The following is a 23,257-nucleotide window of genomic DNA, read 5'->3' as shown; positions in this document are numbered from 1 at the left end:
GTATGATGTGAATGATAACATTCATTTTTTGTGCATTTTTTCTCATTTACTACATTCATCAGCCAAAAATAGCAAATGCTCAAATTTCATGTAATCATTCACATCATACCATACCATCACATTTTATTTGCGTTATGGATGTTACAAAAAAATGTAATTTTCCATGGAATTGCCAAATAGGTCACATCATGTATGCAGCTTGTCATGTTATTAATTATTCATGATTAACAAAAGTGGGCTGGCACTTTACGTTCTGCACGCAACAAAGGAAGCTGTGAACACGCAGAAGAAATGAAAGTGAAAGAAAATTGTTACTCAGCAGTTTCTCGTAGGCTAGTGTTTGTTAGCACGTAAGGAAAATGGCAGAGGCGATTTCAAGTAACGACGACATTTTAATGTGCTCGATTTGTTTGGATCTACTAAAGGATCCAGTGACTCTTAACTGTGGACACAATTACTGCACGGGCTGTATTAAGGGCTGCTGGGATCAGGAAGACCAGAAGGGAGTTTACAGCTGCCCACAATGCAGACAGACATTCGCTCCAAGACCCGTTTTAAACAAAAATAATGTTTTCGCAGAGCTAGTGGAACAACTAAGGAAGACCAGAATGCACGCTTCCCCTCCTGCTCTATCTACTGCTGGACCTGGAGATGTGGAGTGTGATGTCTGCACTGGGAGAAAACTCAAAGCTGTGAAGTCCTGTTTGGAATGTCTGGTGTCTTACTGTGAAACCCACTTCAAAGTTCATAATGAAGTAAACCCAAGAAACCACTCAGTGATTGATGCCACAGGCCAGCTACAGGAGAGGATCTGCTCTGAACATAAGAAAGTTTTAGAAATATTTTGTTGTACTGATCAAAGTTGTATCTGCTATCTGTGCACGATGGACGAACATAAAGGCCATGACACAGTCACAGCTGCTGCTGAATGGAAAAACAAACAGGTGAGCACTGGAGCTAGGCTACACTTGTGTCTTAATTTTATTTGAAAGGTCGGTAACACTCCATGATAAGGTGCCATAATAAATAGCAAACTAGTAATTACCTAACCCTTTGTTAATATTTGTTAATTGTTACTAACATATCTATTTGGCACAAGTTAATAGTTTTTTAATCATTAATTAAATATTAGTTGTTTGCATAAAATCTGTATGTTAATGTTTTAGCAAATCTATTAACTAATATTGTATTAATATGTGTTAATAGTTAACTAAATGTCTTTTTGGCACTAATTAACAGTTATTTCTTGCATCATTTAAATGTTAAATGTTTATTTGCAAACTATTTGTTAATAGAAAAGTTAATGACTTATTATTATTTAACTAATTGTTTTTAAACTGTGCTTCTGCCTATCCCAATATGAACCGTTCTCCATAGGACCCTTAGATAGATAGATAGATAGATACTTTATTGATCCCCAAGGGGAAATTCAAGAAAAAAACACGGAGCTACCTTGACATGCTGCCACTGTTGTCGGCGCCGGAACCGCTTGCAATAAAGTTAGTTAAGCTTAATTAATATATTAGTAGTATATAGCTATAAGTGTGGGGCCCCTTATAATAAAGTTGGTTAAGCTTAATTAATATATTAGTAATATATAACTATCAGTATGGGGGACCCTTATAATAAAGTTGGTTAAGCTTAATTAATATAATTAGTAATATATAACTATCAGTATGGGGGACCCTTATAATAAAGTTGGTTAAGCTTTATTAATATATTAGTAATATATAACTACTCAGACGGTGAAGGGACTGAGACCAAAACTGACTTATCACATTTATTCCTTTAGGAAAAGTTAAAACAAAACAACAAGTAGTTGAATGGGCTATATTACATGCATCATTCCTATACCTGCAGTCAGCCCTACTAGCAAGGGAGACATGCGACATGGAATGTTCAGGTGCACAGAACGACAGTTTATTAATATTCTGAGACTCACTAAACACTCACAGACGTAGACCATGCGGAAGTAATGCATAAACATAATGCTAAACTAAATGTACATTAATTTCCTGCTAGACTGAATTTCACTTTCCATGCACACTAAGCTAAACTACACTGAATGCATGGAAAGTTGCTAGAGTTTACAGCTAGTCACGTTAGACTCAGTGTGTATGAACTCCTGGTCATAATGAAAACATTAATACGTTCTCTAAGTTGCTAGAATTGCACCCAAATGTTAACAATACATGTAAAGTAACATAATACAGGTGGTATATCAAAGTTTTCAACTTAAACAACATTTTACAGTTACAAAATTAAAACAAAGTGGGGAGAGCTTTATACAGTCAACCTACTGTATAAAGTAGCTACTACTGCTGCTACTGGAAGAAACTGGAATCCATGCCTTTACACTGAATTATTTTTGGAATCTGATCCCTTATCATACCTGTTCATTCTTACTCGTCGCTCGACTTATCGTGACTAAATTCAAGATGGCTGCAAACGCTAAACTTCGTGAAGATACTGTCTGTATAAATCGTTTTGTAAGTAAACTACCAGTAGTTTTTCAAAGTTCTCAATGTCTCGTTTTAAATGTCAGGGCCCTCGGAAGTCTACCAATGAAGTGTGGAGATACATTGAGCCTCGTAAATGGTGTAAAACAGTGATTTATTTGCATGGCTAGCCCGATGCTGAAGCACCACAATTGAAAAAGCTGTTGGTAGCATCGGCTAACTAGCGCCAGATTTTGGAGTGCAGGGGACAAGCCGAGATGGGCTATGAGACATACGTCCACACTCGGTATCATGTTTCAATACACTTTAGGTCAATATCACACCGGAATTCTCCTTTAATTATGGCGAAAATCACATACAAACACTAAACTACATATCTAACTCTGTTACACCCCCCTCCCCTGAATTTCACCAAATTCAAGCAGCAACCAAATAGTACTTCCAAAGGCAAAGAGTACACTACTTTCAAACATTAGACAGAGGGTCACCAATTACAGGACAGCCAACCACAGAGGTATCCAATAAGGGTGAAGTGGAAGAAGAGGAGCGCAAACTCTCACACAACCAACCACTGGCAGTAGGGTGCCTTATACACCCCAAAAGACCATAAAGCCATAAACCATAAATTCCATAAATTCTCCACAAAGCTAATCAGAAAAACTAGATAAATAATAATATGTCATTAACTTTTATATTAGCATATAGTTTGTAAATAAACATTTAACATTTAAATTATGTAAGAAGTAACTGTTAATTAGTGCCAAAAATATATTTAGTTAACTATATATTAATGCAATATTAGTTAATAGATTTGTTAAAACATTAACATACAGATTTAATGCAAACAACTAATATTTAATTAATGATGAAAAAACTATTAACTTGTGCCAAATAGATATTTTAGTAACAATTAACAAATATTAACAAAGGGTTAGGTAATTACTAGTTTGCTATTTATTATGGCACCTTATTATGGAGTGTTACCGAAAGGTCTGATACACATATAATGTGTTTGTATTTAACAAGAACATTATACTTCTTAAAGTTTACTGATTTTTTGCAGACTCTTGTTCTCATTAAAGAACTCAAAAATCAGGAAATCATTAGCAGATGCAAAGTGCAAAATGTTGTATAACCTGTTAAACATTGCCATGGCAGCATCAACCTGAATGTGACACGGCATAAAGGGTCCGATATTACAGGTTCTGACCAGCTTGATTTGTGTTTAATGCTTTAAACCAGTTCTCCAACTGAAAAAGTTCATGTTGTTTATATTACCTGTTCATCAAGAAATAGCTATGGGCTATTTGTAATCATTGTTTTGATAAATAAATAGGAAGCATAGTTGAGTTTGTCTGTATTTCTATGAACAGAAGCAGTTGGGGCAGACCCAGAGGAGATTCCAGCAGAGAATCCAGGAGAGAGAGAAGGAGCTGCAGGAGCTGAGGAAGGCTGTGGAGACTCTCAAGGTGAGAGGATAACAGCAGACTGATAAAGGTCTCAGCTTTCAAATGTTATTGCCATTACAGATCTTTCTGATTGCTTACTGTAAGCACATTTTTTGTAACTATTGGCTATTTTTGCAAAACTCTACACACAAATGGGAAAACCTTTCACCAAATCAGCAAAACATTGTAGTCCTCTTGCAAAAGCTAACATACCTTGCTTAACTCTTTACACCTTTGTAAAAATGGTGTTTTCGTATCAAACATTAAACACAAGCCATCACAATAATAAGCACACAATGTGCCAACTACACACTGATGATATGAATAAAAAACACATCTGGCTTTTGCTTTCTCTGTGCACAAAGTAGACTGTGTCAGTTTGATGTCATACTTTTGTCATAGTTCTGTAAACATACAGGGATCCAAAGTATTTATACAAGTATTGGTGTTTATTTACACACATCAAAACAAACACAAAATTGCACGCAATTTCACTGAGAAATTGCGTGGAAAAAAAAATCAGTCTACATCGTGTCATCTGTCTCAAAATTTCGTCTACATCACATGCAATATCCTAGTCCAAGGCACCGGGGAAAATATATTCTGGAATGCCGTATCCAGGCCTGACATGACATTATCCCCACATGTAGACTGATTTTTTTGCATGTAAAAGGGCTATTTCTTTCTCTTCTTACCCTTCCTCTTCCCCCTCCTCGTCCTCCTCTTGCTCCTCCTTGTCGGCTTCCTCTAACTTCACCTCCTTGTCCTTGTCATCCTCTCCCTCTCGCTTCTTCACCTCCGCGTCCTCTTCCTCCTCTTCTTCCTCCTACTTCTTCACCTCCACATCCTATTCTTCAGCCTCCTCTAATTCTTACTCTTCTCACTCTTCCTGCTCCCTCCATTGTACCCATTGTACATTACCTGTGGCTTATTTATAGTGCTTAGGCTGATTGCAAAGTGAACAAATTATCTAAAACAGTTCTCACATGAGAAAGTGTGCCAGAGAGTTGGCAAAATAGTGTAAATAATAGCCATACATGTGTATAGATTTGCTAGGAGTGTGTTGATCATTTGGAAATTGAGTGTAAAGCAGTGAGTTGTGTTTACAGTTCTGCAAAAAGAGTGCTGTGCAGTGGATTGTGCCTGCAGTTGTGCAAAGTGTGTGTGTTACCAAATTGCAAACTGAGTGCAAAGTAGTGTTTGTGCTTTTAGTTTTGCAAACTCAGTGAGTGATTTTGCTATAAGTATTAATAGTTTTAGAAATTGTGCTATAAGAATCACGGTTTTGTTTAAGCATTCAGAAAAAAACTGTAAACCTGTGATATAACTGCTGAGTTCTGGGGGATGAAAGAGTCAACATTAGCAGTATCAAGGGCTAATTCCACCTTCTTGGGCAAGATTGCAGTGCGCCCAGTGAGTAACTGTGCCTTGTTGCCTGTGCCTGCTGCCATCTCTACAGCACACAAAGAACCACTGACACCATGAAACACTTTCAGCTTCACCTCCCTCTGTGTGTCTCCTGCCCTCCTCTTTGTGTGTCTCCTAACAGAGCTCTGCACAGACAGCAGTGGAGGACAGTGAGAGGATCTTTACTGAGATGATCCGCTCCATTGAGAGAAGGTGCTCTGAGGTGACAGAGCTGATCAGAGCTCAGGAGAAGGCTGAGGTGAGTCGGGCTGAAGGACTCCTGAAGAAACTGGAGCAGGAGATTGCTGAGCTGAAGAGGAGAGATGCTGAGCTGGAGCAGCTTTCACACACAGAGGATCACATCCATTTCCTCAAGGTAACATTTGATCTGCCCTCCTGAAACTGAAATGAAATGTAAAAAAATAAGAAAGAGTATTGAGCTGATAGCTTTCTGTGAAATATATGACATATGTCCAAACTCCAACAGTGTGGAATAAAAATCTATATATGAGCTGTATGATGTGTGATGAGGTAACACATAGATTGTATTGCTTTACATGCAGTATGTACAGTATGTATCTAACATGTACACACACCTAAACACACGAATGCACACACACACTAAACCAACTGATGAACTTCATTATGTCTGGAGCATTTGGGGGAAACAGCCCTGACTGAAAATCCGGGACCCCGGATTCTGTCGAACTTAGGCTAGGTGCATTGTCACTTTAAGGTCGTTCAGTCTAAGCTTTCTCATAAAACCCTTAAACCAGCTCTTGTAAGATATAAGGCTAATCCATAAACTCTAGCCTTGTTCGTTTGTGCCACATTGATACCACAATATTAACAATACTATGCATAATATTAAGTTGTTATAAGCAGTTATAAGTTTTAAAAGGGAATATCAACAATGACACCTGGAACCTGCCAGTCTATCTCTCTCTCTCTGGTGTGCACTCAAGATGCGTTTCACAATTCATTAGAGTAAGTAACGTTCAAGTCCTTGCATGTAACACAAAGTTGGTGCATTTTGACATCATACACATTCTCGAATAGAGAAAAGCAGTTAGCAGTAAAGCTATTAATTGGCTACATGTTGGTACCCCCTCTGTCCCTTGGTGCCCTTGTGCGTGATGCGCGTGGTGAATACAATGTTGAAACATTTCCTATAGTTTCTTACCTATATTTGCCCTAATGCACTTGTTGACACAGACACACGCACTCGCTTTGGACTCCTTTCCCTGCTGCTGTCCCTTTCTATGTTAGCCTACAGAGCAACGACAGACGCGTGTAACTACAAAGTGGGGTCTGGGTCTGTGGTTGCGCGGCTGTTGCTAGGTAATAATGTGAACTCTATTTTTGCTGCCAATCAACACAAAGCATGCTTTTTATGTCTGTGTACATAAACACAACCAAGAACAAAACCGTTTGAAATTAGCAGAAATGATCATTTAAGTTAATTTTCACCAAAAACCGGGACAATTCGTGTCCCGGGAAATATTATTAATTATCCAGGACAGCCACTCCCGGGAAATCCAGTGCATGTGGCACTATCCTTGCAGTACAGTTCCAACCTGCATGACATTCATAATAAACTGTCTCAACTCAACTCAATTTTTCTCCATAGAATATTCCATCCTTCCGAGACCCTACTCGCTCTACAGACTTACCCAGCATGACCTTCAACCAAAGTGTCTCTTTTGATGCTGTGAAGGAATCTGTCTCTGCAGTGAAGGTGCAGCTGGAGGAGAAACTGGGTGACATCTTCAAGCAGGAAGTAGCCAAGATATCTGCAGCAGGTTGGACAAACCTCTAGAATGGACACAACGATGAACTACTTTTATAAGACACCGTTATGTTCTAACACAATTTGACTCTGTATGTTCTGTGTCTCTCAACAGTGGCACATATCCAGATCATCCGGTCTTTAGAATGTGAGTCTGTTATTAAGTTGCATTCCCATCTTCAGCTGAAATAAAAGTTCCTTCCAGAGCGAACAGGCCTGTCACAAATGTTAAAAACAAACATTTTCCAAAAGGTGGAGGACACAAGATAATATGCAAAGCAAGATGTGTGTTGGTTTGTTCTGCTGATCCTGGGTGAATGAGTGTCTCTGTGTTGGTTCCCAGATACTGATCCTGAACTCCCAGTCAGAAGAACAGACAGTAAGGAGATGCTGCCACCAAACAGTAAGTCTTTACTCACTGATTCTAACAGCCTCTAAGGATTTATATCTGGGGTCTAGCAACGGAATGATAGTCTCACTGAATCTTTTCATCTTTAAAACCTTCTTTCAGATGTCAAACCTATAGAGTCATGGGGGTGTGGCTGGGCTCCAGAGTTTGAAATGAAGGCCCTTTAGATGTTTACATGTATCAATAACAACAAACAAAAGCAGAAGCTGAGATCAGAGATGGAGTTATAATTCAGCTTTAACAAACAGTAACCTTATCATTTACTCCAAACCACTAGATTGCACCAATTACTTCTGTAGTTATCTTGTAATAATTAACTTATTGTGGTGGTTAGAACTGAAGGGCCTCTAAACATGCCCCTACCCTCCTAATGAAGATGAGGGACTCTAAACATACCCCTACCCTCCTAATGAAGATGAGGGCCTCTAAACATGCCCCTACCCTCTTAATGAAGATGAGGTCCTCTAAACATGCCCCTACCCTGCTAATGAAGATAAGGGCCTCGTCAGTGGGAGGTTGGAGGCCTTTAAGATTTAAGCAGCTGGGGACTCATATGCCACATAACATTCTTTATACAATCTCTACTGATGTGATTTGAAAATGAATATGCTGTCATCAATATATATTCTCTTCATACTGCAAAATCTAAGTGTTTGGTAGTAAAGTGATATGTTTTGTTTCAGTGTCTGATGTCCAGGCTGCTTATCCTGAACCAGTGACCAGAGAGGAGCTCTTGCAGTGTAAGTTGGACACACACATGCACAACTCTAAAGGTCTCTAGCCACTTACGCACACACACACCCGCACACACACACCCGCACACACACACACACACACACACACACACACACACACACACACACACACACACACACACACACATTAAATACACACACACACACACACACACACAGACACACATGCACACACACAGTAACATTAAATATACACCAGTGTTTCCCATACATTGACTTATTTGTGGCGGCCCACCACAATATCAACATTGACCACCACACAATGATTTTTCAGGTTGTGCTAAATTGTGCTTAAATCTGGTTAGCATCATAACCACGCTGCGCTAATTTGTTAAAAACTGTTGCATTCAAGTTAATTCTGCAAACCTACCACCACAAATAGAATTCAATTCTGTGGGAAACACTGTACGCACACACACAAACACACACACACACATAGTAACATTACATTCACATACACACATACACACACACACACACACATACACACACACACACACACACACACACACACACACACATACACACACACAAACACACACACACACACAGTAATATGAAATACACACATACACACTCGCACAGACACACACACACACACACACACACACACACACACACACACACAGACGCACAAACACACACACACAGACACACACACACACACACACACACACACACACACACACACACAGGCACATACACACAGGCACACGCAAACACACAGACACACACACACATTCACACACACAGGCACATACACACACATACACACACACAGGCACATACACAAACACACACACACAGGTGCACACACAGACACACAGACACACACACACTGTAATACACAAATACAAGTCTAAGGGCCAGATGTACTAACGCTTTTGCGCCCACTTCAGGGGTATTTGTTTCGCAACGTGCGTGTAAAATCATTGCGAGGTATGTACAAACAGGCTGCAATGATGTAAAAGCGCAAACTGCCTGTTGCGGGATCTGAAAAGGGCACATTGTGTTTTTCGTGTCATGCATATGCATTCATGGGAGGATCCAGAGGAAAGTGGGAGTTTAGCGTAAAAAGATGGGAGGGGAAGAGTAAATAGCGCCTAATTATGTATTCCGCAGTATGTACAAAGACTGCTCCTGAAAGCGTACGTCTATTGGGCAGCCGTGGCCTACTGGTTAGCACTTCAGACCTGTAACCGGAGGGTTGCAGGTTCGAACCCCGACCAGTTGGCACGTCTGAAGTGCCCTTCAGTACGAACCCCGACCAGTAGGCACGGCTGAAGTGCCCTGAAGAGCAAGGCACCTAACCCCTCACTGCTCCCCGAGCGCCGCTGTTGATGCAGGCAGCTCACTGCGCCGGGATTAGTGTGTGCTTCACCTCACTGTGTGTTCACTGTGTGCTGTGTGTGTTTCACTAATTCACGGATTGGGATAAATGCAGAGACCAAATTTCCCTCACGGGATCAAAAGAGTATATATATATATACTTATACTAATACTTACTCTGCTCCTAAATACTTTCGCCTTGTAAAAGCAGGTGTTAATCCAAATTGCAGTTCAATGGGTCAATAAGAGAGCCTTTCAAAGACAACACAATCGCTATTTAGAACACCAGTTATGTAAGTATTTGTACTATAAAAAGCAACCTTAACTTTCGTTGGCCTTTCGAATGTCTTACTTTCACTTTCACGTCATTCACTTAAACTTTCCTACTTGCTAGATTTGACCAATTTTCCATAGCCTTCCTTCCCTAGCCGTGCACAAGTAGTTTGAGTAAAACTACTGATCTTCATTATCTTCCTGCTTGTTGACATCTTATCATGTATGGTATTATGTCATGATCACTAAATGTTTGATTTTTTTTAATGTTGTCATCAGTTAACTTCATTCAACTGCGCTTGTATGTAGGCTCTGCTGTTCAGTTGTGGATGTTCGTAAATTGCGTTTATGGGCGGAGAAAGGCAGAGAAAGGCGCAGTCTACACTATGGATTGAAAGTTTGATAAATACGACGGAAACTTGGGTCTGACAGCGTTTGCAATCTCAGGTTTGTCCATGACGCTGATAACGCTACGTTCGCAAATGTATGTACATCTGGCCCTAAGTGTGTCCTCTTCTCTCTTCTCTCTTCTCCTCCATCAGACTCCTGTCACTTCACACTGGATCCAAACACAACACAGATAAACCTCCATCTGTCTGAGGGGAACAGGAGGGTGGAGGGGAGAGCTGAGCTGCAGTCATATCCTGATCATCCAGAGAGATTTGATGGGGGGCTACAGGTGCTGTGTAGAGAGGGTGTGTCCGGACGCTGCTACTGGGAGGTGGAGTGGAGTGGGCAGGGGGGTTATATAGCCGTCACATATAAAAGCATCAGCAGAAAAGGACGGAGTGATGAGTGTGGGTTTGGATACAATGATCAGTCCTGGAGTCTGTACACCTGCAGCTCCAGTTCCTCTTTCTGGCACAATAAGAAAGCGACTAAACTCCCTCTAGTGGCCAGCTCCAGAATAGGAGTGTTTGTGGATCACAGGGCAGGAACTCTGGCCTTCTACAGCATCTCTGACACAATGACTCTCCTGTACAGAGTCCAGACCACATTCACTCACACACTCTACCCTGGGTTTTGGATACACACTAGATCAACAGTAAAGTTGTTGTGACCCACACTGTATAGCAGGACAGAAATGTAAAGACCCCAGATACAGATAGATGCTGACCAGATATGTAACACGTGTGTGGTGGTGGGGCATTACATGATGTGGACTAGAAGTGGATATTTATGAGTTTGTACTCAGGAGATTAAAAAAGATGTTTGGTGTATGATGAAATGTACACTTCTTGTTGCTAATATGGCTGCCCCAAAAGACTTGCATACAAAATGTACCATTATGTATGGGATGTTATGGTGGATGTTACATTTCTTTTTTAATAAATAGCCCACATGATCACTACTGTTGTTGGAGTATATTTAATCTTTTTCAGTCATGTAATCAATAAAAATAATTCATGTTTGTTTCTTAAACCTTTTATAATTGTTTGTTCAAATTGTTAAAATTGTTTGAATAAATGACAAAGGGTCTGGGGGTCAGACATCAGTGCATGATGTGGGAGAGTGTGTGTGTCAGTCTGAAACTAGGATCAAAAGGTCAGATCAGTCCTGGAGTCTGGCTCTCTCTGGCTCTGGTTCCTCATTCAGGCACAGTAATGAAGAGACACAACTCCCTCTAGTGGCCAGATGCCAGAATGGGAGTGTGTGTGGATCACAGGGCAGGAACTGTCAGAATCTCTGACACAATGACCCTCCTGCACAGAGTCCAGACCACATTCACTCACACACTCTACCCTTGGCTTGGCTAGGTCCTATCAGCAGTGAAGTTATTGTGACTCAGTTATACACGGATGCTCTTAGCACTACAGACACACTCATGCACAGATTAGATCTCATCACATCCCATTACAGGTTAGCAGCGCTACACACACACACTCATGCACAGATCACATCCCATCACAGATTAGCGCTGCACACACCCAGCTGCATCAGCGCCATGGCCAAGAAGTTCCACCCCGAGCACTTTGTCTGCACCTTCTGCCTCAAGCAGCTCAACAAGGGCACCTTCAAGGAGCAGAACGACAAGCCATACTGCCAGGGCTGCTTCATCAAGCTCTTCAGCTAGAGCCCAACACCACTGTGTGGACCTGCGCTAGTGTGTGTGTGTGTGTGTGTGTTTGTCTGTGTGTGTGTGTGTGTGTGTGTCTGTCTGTGTGTGTGTGTGTGTGTGTGTGTGTGTGTGTGTCTGTGTGTGTGTGTGTGTGTGTGTGTGCATGTGGGACAGCAATTTTGGATTTTTTTAGCTGGTGGTCTGGTGCTTTCTCATATGTCTCTTGTGGCAAAGACAATAAAGTACTTTGAAATTTGAATTTTGAGTGCTCGAAAGCCGGACTGTACAGAAAAAATGTTCAGACAAATGTTCACCCTACTGTAGTTGTGACTGTGATAAGTAAGCTCTGTGTGTGTGTGTGTGTGTGTTTGTGTGTGAGTGCGTGTGTGCATGTGTGACAGAGGGCTTGAAAGCTGGACAAATGGCCAAATGTCCCCCCTAGCTGTGACAATGTTCAGAATTGTTCTCTCTCTCTTTGCTTTGGGCACACAGAGAGCATCAGCGACACGTACATGAAAGAGGCCATGCAAGCCTCTGAACATTTTTCATCACTGATACATTTTCTTTTTTGTTTGTTTTTTTATTGTTTTAGTGTGCAAGTCTTAACCATGTTGAGTGTTGTTGAAATCCTCCCAGGAGTATTTGAGTGACATGGCTGTTTGCGAAAGCCATTGTATGTAACAAAATATTAATCTGCATTAATCCTAAAGCAGCACCAAAAATTGAGATCCTTGAAATCCTTGTATTCTTCCAAATTGTGCATTTAATTGGCCAGGATTTGAAACGCCTCACTTGCAATATTCATTTCCATCTTGTGAAGTGTTATGATGTCAGTTGTCAGTCTGTTTTCAGGTCACTTATGGAATTACAGTACATGTATTAAAGCACAAATAAAGTACATTTTGCTACCTTGGGGCATTGCATGGTTGTCATGGAGACAAGTTGTCCTGGATCAGCTGCAGTCCATCTCCAGGGATGGCACTGGGGAGCCCACGGAGGAGCTGGAGATTAATGGCGTTTACAAACGGAAGTTCAGGAGGAGCGTGACGGAATTTGCCACGCCTCCTTCTTCATCTGCCAGGTAACTTATTTTGCAGTCTACCTGCCGAAGCAACAGCATTGGCTCAACTTTGCTCACAACCCACCACCTCCCCTCACACCTCCAGTCCTCCTTAGGTGAGAATAAAGGGATGTATGACTCTACAATATTGTGTATACATTATTATGACACAACAAAAAGGTTTGTGGTGTAGATAGAAATAGAAGCACCATATAGTGTACTCTACCCTCAGGCAGCAACTGTAAAAGGCCTATTTTAATGGGGCATCTTCTGCACTGCCTGTTATTATTGTGTTGCATGATGGCTGGTATTCTGTCAGGAACCCTGAACTTAAAATAAACAAACTGCACAGGTGTGTCTGGGTGCAGATACAAATAAACAAACTGCACAGGTGTGTGCAGATACAAATAAACAAACTGCACAGGTGTGCCTGGATGCAGATACAAAAAACAATCTGCACAGGTGTGTCTGGGTGCAGATACAAATAAACAATCTGCACAGGTGTGTCTGGGTGCAGATGCAAATGAACTTGGGCCTGGCGCTGTCCACTTAGTGCCTCTATCACACCTGAACGGCTCACTTTATCACCTGTACAGCAATGCACTTGCACCCCGTTATCACCAGGTCATATAACTGTCAAAAAACACCCAATGAACATCAAATAGCAAATATCAGTGGAATTGGGTTTGAGTTTCAAAAGCCAAATCTAAGTTCATCCAGTTTTCTCTTCTCCTCCATCAGACTCCTGTCACTTCACACTGTGTCCACACACAGCACACAGAACCCTCCATCTGTTTGTTATCTGTCTGGCTCTCTGGGGGAAATCAGCAGTTAGAAATACAAATGCTGATGATGCCCACGACTTCTCCAGACCACAACACTGCCACCTGTTTAGATGACTGGGTATTACCGCACTGATATTTCAGCTGACACACTTTCACAAGATAAGCAGTGAGGGGCTCACAGATATCAACAAACCCATCTAATAAAGAAATGGTAGGAAAATAGAAAGAAGAAATATATAATGTTTTTTTTGTTGTTGTTCTTCTATGTAAATCTGCCAAATGTCTACTTGTCTTGGCCTTTTTCCTGTAATGGGCAATGCTGATGCTGAGTATTTTATGTGTGTCTGACTATATTCACACTTGAGTGAAATCATTTGTATTATACCTAACAGAAAATACTCATGACACGAAACTAAATGAACACACTATTAAAATACACACATCATGAATATAACCTCAGTCTTGATTTATGCCTGGCTCCTACAGTACAGCTCTTTTTACTCCTTGCTGTGCAGACTGAGGCACATAGTGCAACATATCTCCACTAGATGGCAGCACCATCACAGCTGATATCCAATTATGAATAGACGCTGCGCCCGTCTGCCCATGCATTTAGTCACTTCTGAGTCGGCGGCTTTACATGAATGCTTCCCGAATTCCGACAGGCCTAACCTACTTTTTTCCAATTATCTAGTTTGAGGGGAAAGTATTTTAGTTTAGTTTACTTTCCTTTCCTTTCATATTTGGGATGTTTTCACTTTTCCTTATCCATGGGAAACTCACAATTAAAGCAATAAATTAGAGATGTAGGCTATACAGCTCATGTTAGTATTTTATATGTATGCAGCTTGTCGTGTTATTAATTATTCATGATTAACAAAAGTGGGCTGGCACTTTACGTTCTGCACGCAACAAGGAAGCTGTGAACACTCAGAAGAAACGAAAGTGAAAGAAAATTGTTACTCCGCAGCGGAGAGCGGCAGAGGGTCGCTTTGCGGTCTGGTCTGAGATCAGTGGATCTGTGCTCTCAACTAACGTTACTGCTGTCAACTCACTGGGTGGTTCAGCGTCATAGGTTGCAGTAGGCTACGTTGAGAAAGCAGACGTGACCATACCTGCCAACACTCCCGTTTTTCCCGGGTTTCTCCCGTTTTTAGCCCTATCTCCCGGACCCCTCCCGGTTTGTTATTTCTCCCGGGAAACTCCCGTAATTTGCATGGCCCAAACTCCTTTATGAATCGGACCAATATGTTTGTCTAATGTTGACCAGTTGCCAGATATTGTATCAAATGGATTATATCAGAGCCCGTCTACGGAGAGCCTTGCCACTCCGTATTAAGTCCCATTGTACCGAATTTTGGTTGCAGTTCCACCAGATTTCCACTGGGGGCGATCGCCATGAGTGCAGAATGAATGGGAGTCAATGGAGCTAGACGGCTAAATTTGTCTCTTTCACCTGATTGTCGTTGACAAATCTCAGATTTGATTGTAGTTTGTATAACTTCAACATGGGTTATAGGTCAAAAGTTGAATGAACAAGTACTTATGTCCTTTTGATTTCTTACAGTTTGGGTCGTTGTTGCCCATAACACGCTAGCATTGTGCTAATGAGTGACGTCATTGACACGTTTGAAAGGCTTTTTAGAACAATTAAGTGACTTTAAAAAATATAATACTCCACCAAGTGTATTTTCTTTGCCTCCCCTTTCGAATACAATATTCAAATTACTTGAAAAAAAATTATATCCCGAGAAAAGTGGATTTTGAGGGGTACAGCTCCATAGACCTCCATGCATTCTGCACTCGTGGACGAGCGCCCTCATGTGGAACCACAGAAGGAACTGCAACCAGTTCAGAAACCGGAAGTTTTCCGAGAGTGGCAGTTCTCCCCTTATTAGACATTCTCTGATTATATTCACACAACCCACACACACCATATACAATTTCAACCCGTTTGTCACCTTAACCTGGCAACCTATAACCCAGTTGCGCAGTCGATAGACATGGCAGGTGAAGGCGGTCGCGGTGTCCCCGCAAAGAAACCGAAGTAGGTTTTAAATTTCAGCAATGTTGGACGCAACAATTTACGTGTATCTTACCCAGTCATATCGACAACCTCCACGCTTTTTGTAAGGTGTGCGTGTTGATTTTAATGTAGCCTAGGCCACGGAGGGAAAAATGACATTAGTCAGCACATCAAAACACAGCGGCACCATCGCGCAGAAGAGGCCAGTAAGGGCACACAGGCGATCTCATCCTTCATCACGAAAGGACAGACAGAGGCAGAAAACGTGATGCAAGCCGAACTGAAGATGGCAATGTTGATAGCGCAGAAAAAAAATCTAAAGAAATATCAATAATGTTATGTCTTCATTTATGGGTATTGCAATAGGCTATTGACAAAGAGCCCCCCCCCCCCCCCCCCCCGTCGTGCCGAAGGGTCCCCGCACAAATCTCCCGGATTTTGAAAACCAAATGTTGGCAGGTATGGACCTGACATGGCCAGCAAAAAACAATAGAAACTGTTTGGCTTTTTCAAACGAAAGGCAAAGGGTAAGAATTCATGTTTGCAAACTGAAATATAAGCTTAGTCCTGTCCGACCAACTCCATAAAGGCCAGCTATTAGTGTTGTTTACCTATCCTATCGCTAGCTGGCTAGCAAGCTATCATTAGTAAACACTAAGCAGGAGTCAAAATTAACTTTTTGAAATGTGAATATCTACCATTCACTATCTTGAATATCTTCACTGACAAATGAAGTGGCGAAATTCACCCACCATTCAATAGGTAATCCGTATTTTCTGTCTGAAATCTACCAACTTCAATATTTACCAGCATTTGTCTGGTGCAATTTTGAGCCCTGCTAGTAGGCTAAGCAAGCATTAGGCAACTGCAAGGCATCTGGTCAGGTTAATTGGCACGACACATTTCAGTGCTCGTTTTCAGAGAGAGAGAGAGAGATTTATTACACTCAGCTCTAAATAACTAAATTTAGCCAGAAGGGCTAAATGCTTTCCCCCGTTGTTGAACATTTGTAGCAGCTACTGATGTTCTGAGGAGCAAATGAGGATGTTACACTCTCTAACACTATAGCAAAAAATTGCAGTTTTGATACACAGTAGGCCTGCAATGTAGGATTTTTTCGTAAGGGAGATGTTTTAACAGTGACAAACTATAAACCATTAAATATCTAAGCATAAGCAAAGCATTTGTAATTAGAGCTTAACATTGCAATCTCAAAAGTTCTTTGTATCCTGTAATGTAGTATGTTTTTGTTGGTTTGCCACACACTGATCTGATTCCATGATTTTGTAGAGGGTAGCTCTCTCTCTCTCTCTCTCTCTCTCTCTCTCTCTCATCCCATTTTAACATCAAACATTTTACTGTCTTATTGGTACAGTAGATCTCTGGCATAGATCAAACAACAAAAGAGCAGTCAGGTGATGGAGAGAGAAGGAAGATCAACAGAAGGAGGTGCAGAGCATTTGCTTAATGATACATTACATGCAACCTCACACTTAAACGTGTATGTACCTAATTCAATAATAAATAATTTGGGCAGTCTAATGTAGTCTGTTGTCTACTATAATAACACCTTTTATGTACTGTCAGTGTTTCCCATACATTGATTAATTTGTGGCGGCCCACCACAGTATCAAAACTGACCACCACGCAATGATTTTATTGAACTGGCATGAAATTCTTTAGAATAGAATACTGTTGGGTTGTCGAGGTTAGCACACTATTACTAGCCTGCAATGTAGGATTTTTTCGTAAGGGAGATGTTTTAACAGTGACAAACTATAAACCATTAAATATCTAAGCATAAGCAAAGCATTTGTAATTAGAGCTTAACATTGCAATCTCAAAAGTTCTTTGTATCCTGTAATGTAGTATGTTTTTGTTGGTTTGCCACACACTGATCTGATTCCATGATTTTGTAGAGGGTAGCTCTCTCTCTCTCTCTCTCTCTCTCTCTCTCATCCCATTTTAACATCAAACATTTTACTGTCTTATTGGTACAGTAGATCTCTGGCATAGATCAAACAACAAAAGAGCAGTCAGGTGATGGAGAGAGAAGGAAGATCAACAGAAGGAGGTGCAGAGCATTTGCTTAATGATACATTACATGCAACCTCACACTTAAACGTGTATGTACCTAATTCAATAATAAATAATTTGGGCAGTCTAATGTAGTCTGTTGTCTACTATAATAACACCTTTTATGTACTGTCAGTGTTTCCCATACATTGATTAATTTGTGGCGGCCCACCACAGTATCAAAACTGACCACCACGCAATGATTTTATTGAACTGGCATGAAATTCTTTAGAATAGAATACTGTTGGGTTGTCGAGGTTAGCACACTATTACTAGCCTGCAATGTAGGATTTTTTCGTAAGGGAGATGTTTTAACAGTGACAAACTATAAACCATTAAATATCTAAGCATAAGCAAAGCATTTGTAATTAGAGCTTAACATTGCAATCTCAAAAGTTCTTTGTATCCTGTAATGTAGTATGTTTTTGTTGGTTTGCCACACACTGATCTGATTCCATGATTTTGTAGAGGGTAGCTCTCTCTCTCTCTCTCTCTCTCTCTCTCTCATCCCATTTTAACATCAAACATTTTACTGTCTTCTTGGTAGATCTCTGGCATAGATCAAACAACAAAAGAGCAGTCAGGTGATGGAGAGAGAAGGAAGATCAACAGAAGGAGGTGCAGAGCATTTGCTTAATGATACATTACATGCAACCTCACACTTAAACGTGTATGTACCTAATTCAATAATAAATAATTTGGGCAGTCTAATGTAGTCTGTTGTCTACTATAATAACACCTTTTATGTACTGTCAGTGTTTCCCATACATTGATTAATTTGTGGCGGCCCACCACAGTATCAAAACTGACCACCACGCAATGATTTTATTGAACTGGCATGAAATTCTTTAGAATAGAATACTGTTGGGTTGTCGAGGTTAGCACACTATTACTAGTTACAGTTACTTCTCAATATTGACTTGTCTTGCAAGGCAAGTATAGCTATAGGCTATTCATCTTATTGACTCCGACTCAGAACCCCCCCCCCCACACACACACACACACACACACCCTTCACCTACCACCACAAATACAATTCAATTCTGTGGGGAACACTGACTATATATATAAAAAATCTTTACATTTACATCCGGTCCAGCCGGGCTAAGCCCAGGTTGTCCTGAAAGTCTAGAAACGCCCCTGATGTAAACCCAGGAAGAAAACACTCAGTGGTTGATGCCACAGGCCAGCTACAGGAGAGGATCTGCTCTGAACATAAGAAGATGTTGGAAATATTTTGTCGTACCGATCAGAGTTGTATCTGCTATCTGTGCACGATGGATGAACATAAAGGCCATGACACAGTCACAGCTGCTGCAGAATGGAAAAACAAACAGGTGAGCAGCACTGGAGCTACACTTGTGTCTTTATTTTATCTGAAAGGTCTGATACACATAATGTGTTTGTATTTAACAAGAACATTATAGTTTTTAAAGTTTACTGATTTTTTTGCAGACTCTTGTTCTCATTAGAGAACTCACAAACCAGGAAATCATTAGCAGGTGCAAAGTGCAAAATGTTGTATAACCTGTTAAACATCGACATGGCAGCATCAACCTGAATGTGATACGGCATAAAGGGTCCGATATTGCAGGTTCAGACCCAGCTTGATTTGTGTTTAATGCTTTAAACCGTTGTTTGATAAATAAATAGGAAGCATAGTTGAGTTTGTCTGTATTTGTATCAACAGAAGCAGTTGGGGCAGACCCAGAGGAGATTCCAGCAGAGAATCCAGGAGAGAGAGAAGGAGCTGCAGGAGCTGAGGAAGGCTGTGGAGACTCTCAAGGTGAGAAGATAACAGCAGACTGATGAAGGTTTCAAATGTTACTGTCATTAATATCACAGATCATGGATACCCATGACATCAATACTCAGAATTAGTTTCATCCTTTTGCTTAATGTTGCATATAATAGCAGACACATTAGCAGTATCAAGTTCTAATTCCACCTTCTTGGGCCAGATTGTAGTGAACCCAGTGAGTAACTGTGCCTCTGCTGCCATCTCTACAGCACACAAAGACCCACTGACACCATGAAACACTTTCAGCTTCACCTCCCTCTGTGTGTCTCCTGCCCTCCTCTTTGTGTGTCTCCTAACAGAGCTCTGCACAGACAGCAGTGGAGGACAGTGAGAGGATCTTTACTGAGATGATCTGCTCCATTGAGAGAAGGCGCTCTGAGGTGACAGAGCTGATCAGAGCTCAGGAGAAGGCTGAGGTGAGTCGGGCTGAAGGACTCCTGAAGCAACTGGAGCAGGAGATTGCTGAGCTGAAGAGGAGAGATGCTGAACTGGAGCAGCTTTCACACACAGAGGATCACATCAACTTCCTCAAGGTACATTTGATCTGTCCTCCTGAAACTGAAATTAAATGTAAAAAATAAGAAAGAGTATTGAGCTGATAACTTTCTGTGAAATTTATTATACGGCTCTTTACAATGCTAGTAGAACGCTCCATTGACTTGAATGGGATTTCCCAACGTTCGGGCCTATGTTAAATCTACATAAATCACCAAATCAAATCATTTAATCACCGCTGTCAATGGCAACGGGTTTTGTGCTTCTGATTAATGTCTTTCATATCACTACGCAAGGACTGGAACTTCATTCAAATGTGAACGCAGACGGTTGATCAGCTGTGTTCTAAAGAATGTTTGATTCAAGTTCAGCAGCGTGTGTTGTTGCGAACTATTTGTTTCTCAGCAAATGCCACGATGAACGGTAACAAATAGGCTAGGCTATGTAGGCTAAAGTCATATCGTGGGGAGTTTATTATTTCGTTTTGGCAAGTAGCCGTATAATAATCGGGATAATGTATAGAACGCCGGTCATTACTGTGAAAATAAGTCCCTTCAGGGCGGAACAAGACCCCTCCGCTGCGCGTCGGGGTCCGGTTCGCCCTATCGGGACTTATTTTCCCAGTAATGACCGGCGTTCTATACATTATCCCTTACATATGGCATATATCCAAACACCAACAGTGTGTAATAAAACTCTGTATGTGAGTTGTATGATGTGTGATGAGGTAACAAATACATTGTATTGCTTTACATGCAGTACAGTATGTATCTAACATGTACACACACTTAAACACACTAATGCATAATTACACACACACTAAACCAACTGATTTAACTCATTATGTCTGCAGCCTTTTGGGAAACAGCCCTGACTGAATATTCAGGTGGCCTGTCTCACCTTTTGTGTTTCTCTCTGCAGAATGTTGTGTCACTGGGGCTCCTTGCAGTACAGTTCCAACCAGCATGACCTTCACACTTGCAACACTCTCAACTTTTATATTTGTCTCTGTAGAACATCCCATCATTCCGATACTCTCCTTGCTCTCCCAGCATGACCATCAACCCAAGTGTCTCTTTTGAGGCTGTGAAGGAATCTGTCTCTGCAGTGAAGGTGCAGCTGGAGGAGAAACTGGGTGGCATCTTCAAGCAGGAAGTAGCCAATATATCTGCAGCAGGTTGGACAAACCTCTAGAATGGACGCAATGATGAACTACTTTTATAAGACCCTGTTATGTTCTAACACAATTTGACTCTGTATGTTCTGTGTCTCTCAACAGTGGCACATATCCAGATCATCCAGTCTTTAGAATGTGAGTCTGTCATTAAGTTACATTCCCTTTTACTGCTGAAATAAAACTTCCCTGTCAAACTAGGCCTGTCATGAATGTTAAAAACAAACATTTTCCAAAAGATGGAGTACTGAAAGTAATTGTGGTGAATAATTACTTAATATTAACTTAGACTGGCAAACTTCAGGAACACTCAGGAATCAGGTTTGTTCTGTTACAAGCAGAGAGGGTAAAAATGGTCTATGGTCTGTAGGCCATGGCACAGAGGCCATGGCCTCATGTTGGATCAACCTCTCGCTCTCTTCTTCAGTTTTACATGTTCTAGTTCTTCTTAGTCTGACAAACATGGCAAGCTAGTCACTTTTGTATGGGTTACACAAAGGAAGAATTGGAGGCAAAACAAGCCCACTTGGTTGGTTCTCCACTTGGCATCAGACACACCTACTCACACCTATTTCACACCTATCTGAAGAACATGAGGAGAGATATCTTATATATCAGAAATATCACTTATAGAATGTTCCAAACATTCTCACAATCAGGCTTGGAATTTCACCATTCTGGGGGCAAGGCCACTTGGCCTTCAGTTGGGCATATTTGGTGGGGGGCACAAAGGCCACATGTCAGGGCACCAAGGCCAAAGTTAACTATACAGTAGTAGGCTATAAAAATGATCAAAGTTGTATTTAGCCTATTCACTGCAGTAGACCTGCATCACTGTATGAAACATTACAAAAACATGAAACATGACATAACATAGAACTGTAAATCATCTGATCATCTAATATTTACAAATATCTAGGCTATATATAACATTTATTTTATATTTGGCCTGTTATGAAATCATGTATTGAACAATTTAAGCACAGCTCAGCTTTAAGAAACTCAAATAGCCTAGATGCATGCTTAGCATTTTGTGATCATTAAGGCTACTTTCACAAACTCTTAGTCAGCTGTCCTCTGATTTACCAATATCTAGGCGATATTTGTAACATTTATTTTGTATTTGGCCCGTTATGAAATCATGTGGAACAATTACACATTGTAAAACTTAAAGCCCAAATTTGGAGACATCCATGTATGTCGAACTTTACTGCAAATTCAAAACGGGATTACTCTGGAACGGCTAACTGTACAGGGGACTGCTTTACACCTTTGTGTTCGGTAAGGTCTCCTGTTTATTCTGATATATGGTTTGTCATGTGTTAAAAGAAGGGTTCGTAAAGTATTCCACCGAGATGAATGGGTAGGGAGATCATGGGACGCAACCTTCAGTGTAGAATGTATGATTAAATTGAATTATATTATTTACTTTTCTCGCGAACCGTTCAACACAGCAATTATCGGCTAACATCGTTTAAAAGCTGAGAAAAAGCTCTTTCATGTGATACTTGTGATGTCTGTGTGATGAATAGGCTACTTCGCAAGTAGTTCAACTAAGAATGGGTGAATTTGGACGCACTTTCTTTCTTGCGCTGTCACTTTCTCCACTGCGTAAAAGAGTAAATTAATTTTATGTAGCACAGGCTAAATAAAAATCGCTATTAGTAGGACGCAAAGCAGAATATTGAAAGAAGGGGGCACCAAGGCCACCGTGGCCTGTAAACCTCTGATTTTCAAAGGGGCCTCACGGCCAACGGAAGGGGCTACGACGGCCATGGCCGTCGTGGCCGCCGTGAAATTCCTACCCTGCTCACAATCAAATCATTACACTCCTTATACTGAGACTATTACAATGATACCAAACATGAATATATTTACATTTCATGACACATGGATACATTATAGCAATGTA

At 40.9% G+C, this 23,257-nt stretch overlaps 2 protein-coding genes across 2 annotated transcripts in view; both read left to right on the top strand.

Annotated features, from left to right (window-relative positions):
• Positions 1-309: 309 nt before the first annotated feature.
• Positions 310-11,202, top strand: LOC143106527 (E3 ubiquitin-protein ligase TRIM16-like). Its single transcript, XM_076270835.1, has 8 exons — positions 310-944; positions 3,833-3,928; positions 5,457-5,690; positions 6,945-7,116; positions 7,219-7,251; positions 7,447-7,506; positions 8,196-8,252; positions 10,412-11,202. The coding sequence occupies exons 1-8, from the start codon at positions 360-362 to the stop codon at positions 10,927-10,929; spliced, it is 1,755 nt and encodes a 584-aa protein (XP_076126950.1). The 5' UTR covers positions 310-359; the 3' UTR covers positions 10,930-11,202.
• A 7,821-nt stretch (positions 11,203-19,023) lies between these two features.
• The window catches only part of LOC143106481 (tripartite motif-containing protein 16-like), a 7,712-nt gene continuing 3,478 nt past the window's right edge, over positions 19,024-23,257 (top strand). Inside the window, exons 1-5 of the mRNA XM_076270761.1 lie at positions 19,024-19,212; positions 19,566-19,661; positions 19,976-20,209; positions 21,186-21,348; positions 21,451-21,483. Of these exons, the coding sequence (XP_076126876.1) occupies positions 19,099-19,212; positions 19,566-19,661; positions 19,976-20,209; positions 21,186-21,348; positions 21,451-21,483 (640 nt within the window). The 5' untranslated portion in view covers positions 19,024-19,098. The remainder of the gene's footprint in view (positions 19,213-19,565; positions 19,662-19,975; positions 20,210-21,185; positions 21,349-21,450; positions 21,484-23,257) is intronic.

The sequence above is a fragment of the Alosa pseudoharengus genome, unplaced genomic scaffold, assembly GCF_046254945.1.
Source record: "Alosa pseudoharengus isolate Yale_2024_CS ecotype anadromous, Long Island Sound unplaced genomic scaffold, YU_APseudo_1.1 YU_APseudo_1.1_scf_6, whole genome shotgun sequence".
Classification (NCBI taxonomy): domain Eukaryota; kingdom Metazoa; phylum Chordata; class Actinopteri; order Clupeiformes; family Clupeidae; genus Alosa; species Alosa pseudoharengus.
Note: the sequence above shows the minus strand (reverse complement) of the source record. Positions and strands in the feature narration are given on the sequence as shown.